Genomic DNA, 7,719 nt, shown 5'->3' on the forward strand with positions numbered 1-7,719 from the left:
GGGAGTGGAGCCTTTAGGTTTATCTGCGATTGGAAAAAGTCACTGACTCACTTGCACAAACACACACTTTATAGGTGATGACTCATTGCAACACAGGCCATTCAGGTCCACAGCACACCATAGCCAAACTGGTGTGTGAGTGCATGTTGGTGTGACTGTGTTTGCATACACATTAACCTTTATGCATTAAGGTGTTTTTGCGCAGAGGACCGATGACACATCACCTACACGGCTTTTTTTCACACTTTATAATCATTGCTGCTGTGAGGGAGGTTTTGGTAGCCCTTACACTTAAATGAAAAAATCTTGCTCTTTGCGTGCATGTGCAAATGCATGCTTATTCTAATGTAAACCTGTAATGTCTGGGTGTACAAGAGAGGAAAAGTATTCAACATGTCATGAACAAATGTGTTGAATGACTCATGCAAGAGAGACATAGGAGCCATCATCTGACACAGAGGCAATAGCAGCAGCAGCCTCCACTGTGACAGACAACACATATATACAGTATATATCCTGACAGACAGACAGTGCAGTGCAAAATGTCCCCGGCTTCATTTGTACCACTTATGCTGTGGAAGAGATGAGTCAACAGCAGTCGTCACGTAACTACTGTCACTTAGACTGATTCACACTCTGAACAATTTCTAAAATAACAATCAGCCTCTCTGCTGGCATTTCTATGCAAAGTGACTAAGGGTACACCATGTACTTATTATAGAACAGCATTTCACTGGAGCAATGCAAAATGTGAAAACCCACTTTTCTTTTTATTTATAAAGATGAATAACAATAAAAATGCAACAAAATTCACTAACAGTATAATACAAGTAAATATTTAATGAGCATTTTGGCCTCTGGTGTTATATAAAAATGGGACAAATGTTAGTAAAGGACAAAGCATGACAACTACAACACGCTTGGACTACAATACTGTTCAGACCACCAGCGTGAGGTGATTTTGGCAATGACACAGCTTTTCTTTCAATATATTATGAAACGGTAATATTTCTTCTGCAAGTCTTTTTTTTTTTTTAATTTCAAATACACACAAAGCAAGACAAAACAAACAAAAAAGGTTAATTTTCATCATCTGTGTCCTCCTCTTCATCCTCATCATCCTCCTCCTCTTCAGATTCAGCTTCATCTTCTTCATCATCCTCTTCCTCGTCCTCTCTCCTTGTCTGTCGACCGAAAGCCCTTTGTTGCTGAGACAACAAATAAACAGTGACTGTTCAATGAAAACACTTACCAGGCAGTCATTAAGTACAATTGGTGCTTCCGTGGAGCCGTTTGTCTCCTCAACATTTCTCTTTTGCTGGGGTTGTGATTAAGAGCTGAGACATTACAGGTACACATATGTACACACACCCCAAATACATTTGTCCATATTTATAGTACGACACTACATGAACATCAACATGTTTCATGTTGATGGAATTTTAAGTTAGTATGGTGGCATGCGGGCGATGTAAGAACGAGACTTTCTGTGGGAACATTGTTGCATTATTGCATCTCAGTATGCAAACAGGATTTTGCAATCCACTCTTCTGTACACCTGACTGCAAGTTTGTTTCTTGTTCAGCAGATAATATCAAATCTGATTTTCGAAGCAAAGTATGATCTCAAGCTGTGGCGCAAGACACATTTGAGACAATCTGTCTCTGAGGGCAATCTGAACATCTCTAGGCACAAAACACAAGATGAGCACACCCTATGAGACCTAAAGAAGACAGTTCTTCAAAGATATTGAATGTTACTCCTTATTCAGTGAGAAAGTAACAACTGTATGTTCAGACATTTAACAGGTCATAGATTAGTGTGATAACACTATTTATATGCATGAGCAAACAGAATGTAGGAAGAGATGCCTGATGTTGCTGACATGTAATGACACGTGTGGGAATTCAAACTGAATGATAGCTGGGATGATGCTGTGCATAAACAGTTGCATGACTGATAAGACTCAGAGTTATTCAACACCAGCTTCTGTTGGTATGAGGAAGATTACTGAGGTTCTGTCAAAGATAAAAAAAAGAACACCATAACAGAAAGGTCTTCGACCACGGACTTTTTGTGGAAACTCTAGTTTTTGCAGTAGAGCATCTGCCCACTGTCTGTGTACAGCATCTTACCTGTAAAGTCCCTGATGTACTCAAGAAGGACCCGGTCCGATCAAGGGAGGTTTTGGAATTAGCTCGCACTATGTCTAAGCGTGACTGGTAGTCAGGAGGGTGTAGTGAACTTCTGAACACCTGTCAAAGACAGTAGGCGCTATATTTTTCCAAAGAAAAACAGTGGAATGGAAGCAATGGAAGCAATGGCCATCTAGCACAGAATAAAAGATTACCATGAATTTAAAAGAAATGACTGTAGATATATATACACATACATAACTGGGCTAGTAATCTTTCTTTGGTCACATAAACAAAGCAGCTCAGCAGGTAAGCCTCTGATAACACAGCAAACTGACAGTTAAACCACAACGATAGTTTTCAGTGTGTTGAAAATAATTTCCGCAAGAATTCTCGATCAGGATTATCTTCATGCCTGTCATCGTGCCTTTTTCGAATGATTCAATCTGCCGTGCATTGTTCTATGAGTCATTGAAAAACAGCCTTGTCTGGATGAGGAGTTTCACTTCAGTGTGAATGGAAGGGAGATGATTCAGTGCAAAAACACACAGATGAGATGGTGAGGGGTGGAGAAAAATAGCAGAAGGGCATCTACAGGAAGAACCTTGCTCTTTTTATTGTTGATCATTTGTTTTCTCACTACAGACTTGGGTCTCTTAAAATAGTTCGGCATGCCTCACCGACCCAATGGAAGAAAATAGGTAGCATGATTGTGAAGAACCTGCTGCATGTTACTTCAAAGTTACACCAGTTAAAGGGTGTGGACTGTGAGCAATGAGTCAGTGAGTAATGAGTGCAAAACTCAATGATAGCTCAATGATAGGATTCGCTAAATAACCATTAGGTTAATCAAGGTAACAGCAGAGGGTGTACATAGAGCCTGATCAGCTTTTCCTCCCTGTACACTGTCACATTTAAATACATATCCTTTTCCCCACAGTGAGACTTCAATCCTAAACAGAAATGCACTAATGCTGGTTGGCTGGTTGTTAAGACTGGGCAGATCATCAGCCTACCTCCAGGTCCTCCTCCTCATCCACACTTTGAATGCTCTGGTAGGCCAAGGTGTACACCTCCAATGCCTTGGCATGGAATGACATCTCCACTGTCACAAAGTCCCCAAAGATTTTCTATAGATGGAAAGACAGGGACTATATTTCAGCAGTGAATAGGCTCTGGCAATATTTAAACAATCACAACTGTCTGGTGGACACAAAACACAAGAAAACAGTTATGAAATGACAAAAGAAGAATATTTTCAATCAACTGAAGGAGGACTGAGAGGAGTGGGCTGGTGTTAAAAAGACACTGTAAATTATCACTGTCCGGTTTAACTTCACTGTTCAACTGACTTGTACTTCCCACCATTGTAATTGTACTTCTTATTTTGAGGTGAATAGATGCTCATAGCAGCAGACCTTGATGTCCCGGATCTTCTGCTTCTCAAACTCGTCTATAGTCTCCTCCAGCTGCCTGGTGGTCCGTGTGGCATCCATGGTGGCTCTCTGGAGCTCACTTTCAGCCTTATGGGAGAACAAAGATAAAATTTTAGAGAAAAGCAAGATTCACACCTGCAGTCCCACCTGCTCCACCTATTTGCAAAAGCCCTTCATGTTTCTACAGGGAGGGTAGATAATAGCTGCTGCAATTTTAACACTAACTTAACTACACACAGAGAGACAAGAGGAGCTACATAAAATGAGCATGTGGGAAGTTTACATGTTGGCCCATGTAGAACTGGTCTGAAATTGACTAAACACCTTCTTGTTGTGGAGACGCTGCAGAGGGTTTGTGAGTGTGTTACAAACAACCTCTGTGATGGGCTTCACATATAGATAGTGGTGAAAATGAAACCATGTTTGGCACTGACATTTGACAACCAAGCATTGGTTAAAAAAACAAAAAACAAAACAAAAACAACAAATCCACACAGTGATTAAATTCTGTTGGCACACTTCCTTGTTTCATTTCCTCTTAAAAATAATTCTGAATTGGGTGAACATCTTTGTGGTCACACATCACCAGTGATGAGATGCACAGATTACACAAGACACACCTGAGACTGAAGAACTGGTCAAGGAAATACTTCAAAAAAACCCAAAAAACATTAGGCTGCTATTGTGTGTTTTCCCCACTTCCGCACGTGGATCCCGATCGACACACTGCAGCTGGATCACATACTGTTCTTTCATCAAATGGATTGAAACAGACTGTGAAGCAAACCTTTTCAAAGTGGACAAGATAAACATTCAAAATGATCCAAATTTAATTTCCTGTTTTGACATGAATTAATATCAATAGTTAACAATTAAGCTGTATCCAAGATGTTACCTGGACAACAAACTAAATAGCTGTCTGTTGTCACATTAAGTTTTTGTCTGTTTGGTATTAGAGAATTTGAGAAACAAGACAAGGATACAATGATCTGCCTGTCTGAGGGGTTTCTCTGTCTGGTCCTCTCAAGCTGGGCCATCTGTTTGGCCTCTCTGTTTCTGGCACTCTGAGTTGTCTTCAGATCCTCCTGCATTGATGCACAAGCACACAAAGACAAAGTTGTCATTATGAGATTAACAAGGATAGTAAATTATTAGTAAATTTGTGTCAGTTCTTCAAATACTTAAGGATACAATCTAACAAATAAGCGATGTAACTCACTGGTTCCAGATCAGATGTTGTTGTTATTCTGACACAGCAATTAATGTTAAAGATAAGATATATTCAAGATATACTCAATAACTGCATTTGGACATAATCAGTAACATTTTGGCATATTCTCTGTCTCAATCTGGCACCTTATTTGTGATCTGGTAGATCTGCAGTTTGAAAGTGTTTTAGTTTTAAAAAGAAGAAAAGAAAAATAGGTACTCTTTTGAAAGTTGTTGGCAAATGTGGACGACAGGACAACACAAGGTGACATGACTAATTTGATCATTTACTGGAACAATGTATGGCAGTGTATGACTCCAAACATTGAACTTGTGATCATGGCACAAGGAAAAGCTGATGTGTTACAGGAATTTAATCATTATGTCAATGCTGTCCCCGTGTGGCCATTCTGTGGTAGTAAAACAGACATTAAATTGCTTTGATTCCCTGTCAACATCCTAAGCTCCTATTTTGGTGACACAACTGCTGCAGCACTGAAGGAATGAGCACATTTAATTTTGACATGTGACTTTCCAAATAGCTGCAGTAATTTATATGGACCTGAAATACAACTATATGGATAGGGGCCAAGGCAGGAGAGGAGAGTAAACCATTTTATCATCCATATGTGCAATAATGGGACAAAATGGTCATGCCAGACCTGTGCAAAATGCAATAAATATGTAGTAATAATTGTGCAATAATCCTTAGTCATGTAACTCTACTACAAGGATCTGTATCTACTTACTGAGTCCCTGAAACAAATCTGTGCAAAAATTAATCCATCCACTAATCGTAACTGAGGGACGCTAGTGTGAAAAATAGTCTTTCAATTTCCCACTTACGGGGCTAAAAAAGAATTATCTTATCTTATTTGGTTGACATTTTTGGTGACCTTTTATGTCACCAGAAGCTGTGTAACTGTGTTTAAAATATAATATCTTAATAAGTAATAATAAGAAAAGTAATGTTAGTGTTCTGTAGTGTAAAGTACACAAAAAGTTAATATATTTAAACACTATTGCCAATCATTGAGAAGTCGTTGTACTAATTTTACAATAAATGCAACTGGAAAGTGGATTAATTTGGAATCACTGTAGTTGCAAAATCACAGCAACACTTACTCTTTTACGTTTCACTACAGCTCCGTAGCTTTTTAATGGCTCTATTACTTTGGCTTCGAGTCTTTCCACCTGTAAGACAAATAATTTCATGGTTCTCTCTTACCCATAACATTTAAACTGTGGTTGTGAATATGAAATTTTGAATGAAGACAAACCAGCAGGAAATAAACCACTGAAGTTCTACCTCAGCTTGGCGATAGTCTTCAATCTTGGCCAGATGGTCAGCAAACTGCTTCATACCCCTCTTCAGGTTTGGTGTTTCTGTGTCTGCATATAAGCTAATTTCCCGAACCAGGATATCCGCCTTGTCTCGTAGTCTGGCTGTTTTACGGACATAGGCAGCAAACACTTGGCACATCTCTCCAAAATGTTTCTCCACAGTGGTGATGTTTTCCTGGATCTTTCTTGTCTGGCTGTCCCTGAAGAGCGGGAAGGAGATGTGTATAAATATATATAAAAAGCAACAATGACCAACAACATATAATATCTATATACAAGCTAAACGTTTCTGTAAACTGTAAACAAACACAAGTAATGTAAAGAAAGAAAGCCTATTATTTCATCACTATTGATGGCCAGCTAAGTAGAGCAAAGCTGTTCCCTGACGGGTGTTGTTAGTTACTGTTGAAGTAAATCTCATTTTCTGAAGAGGTAACGTCAGCGTTTGGGTTTTATTTTGTAGATTATAAACGGAAATTGGTTTATTCGTTTTTGCGTTTTGTGGTTGGTGGAGAAATCAATCTGGGAATGATGATCATCTGTTCCTGGTCCACTAAAGACGACATATATTTACTTTTATTTACTTCTACCGATGATTAACAGAAAAATTCATTTCCGGTTATATCTATGATTAGTGTAAAGCGTGAAAACATACGTTAAGTGACAGCTAGCTAACTTATCACATCCTCGCTGCTCTCGCGATGTTGCTTTTTGAAAACGCTAATGCTAAATCAGGGTACACAAACAAGTACTTCCCCTGCAGTTCATGTTAACGGTTTGACTCGTACCTTGCTCGCGCGTCCGGCGTCCGACTCATCTTTGCAGAAAGGAGAACGAAATGTGTTTAGTTAAGTCTATCAGGATACAAATTTAAGCCACGCAAACACTAGCTAACCGCTTCTTCTCTCTCTGGCTAGCACGCCAGTCTGCCGTTTCCATGGAGTCTCCGTCATTTCCGCTTGAGGGAAGCATTATGGGAGATTGAGTGATTTTTTTTTTCCCCTTTTCCTTTAAAAGTTAAAGGCTACAGAGCTTGTTTTGATAGCTTTGCTTGTGGTTTGCTTATCTCTGTGATATAGCCTAAACACTGATGGATAGTAACGAAACATATTTATATATATATGTATGTATGTATATATGTAAGTATGCATGCATGCAAGCAAACCAAGGACTAGTCATCTTTTCCCATTTTGTGCTACCTAATGCTTTGACATTAAATTTCAGAATATTGAACTTTTTTATTCCACTTTAATTAGAGATTTTTATTTAGTAGCTGTTTAGAAGATTAAGATTGTAGATCTTTCATACTTAACATGATCAACATTATGATGCATTGCAAAAACTACGCAAAAAGTGGGTTATAAAGCGTCCAAAATTATGCTGTGTTCATTGGACTAAACGTGTTGTTCTATCAGAAACAATAACAAATACAGCTGCTTTTGAAGGGACTCTGGCTAATTTGATTATAGGCTCTTTTGCTGATAAGACCAGACTGGATTGTATTTGTACAACACTTTTATTCAAAACCTATTTTTATAGCGTGGTGCATCTGAATACGTCTTTCATTTTATCTATTAAGAAATAAGCTTCCTCCT

At 38.7% G+C, this 7,719-nt stretch overlaps 1 protein-coding gene across 2 annotated transcripts; it reads right to left on the reverse strand.

Annotated features, from left to right (window-relative positions):
* Positions 1–754: 754 nt before the first annotated feature.
* Positions 755–7,081, reverse strand: cibar1 (CBY1 interacting BAR domain containing 1). 2 transcript variants are annotated; one of them, XM_046418374.1, is made up of 9 exons: positions 6,913–7,081; positions 6,090–6,324; positions 5,906–5,974; positions 4,555–4,656; positions 4,192–4,197; positions 3,554–3,658; positions 3,152–3,265; positions 2,136–2,255; positions 755–1,208 (listed from the first exon to the last, which is right to left on the reverse strand). In XM_046418374.1, the coding sequence occupies exons 1-9, from the start codon at positions 6,939–6,941 to the stop codon at positions 1,080–1,082; spliced, it is 909 nt and encodes a 302-aa protein (XP_046274330.1). In that variant the 5' UTR covers positions 6,942–7,081; the 3' UTR covers positions 755–1,079. The 2 variants fall into 2 exon arrangements, with proteins under 2 accessions (XP_046274330.1, XP_046274331.1); XM_046418375.1 differs by lacking the exon at positions 2,136–2,255.
* Positions 7,082–7,719: the final 638 nt, after the last annotated feature.

This window comes from Scatophagus argus, chromosome 17, assembly GCF_020382885.2.
Source record: "Scatophagus argus isolate fScaArg1 chromosome 17, fScaArg1.pri, whole genome shotgun sequence".
In the NCBI taxonomy this organism is placed as follows: domain Eukaryota; kingdom Metazoa; phylum Chordata; class Actinopteri; family Scatophagidae; genus Scatophagus; species Scatophagus argus.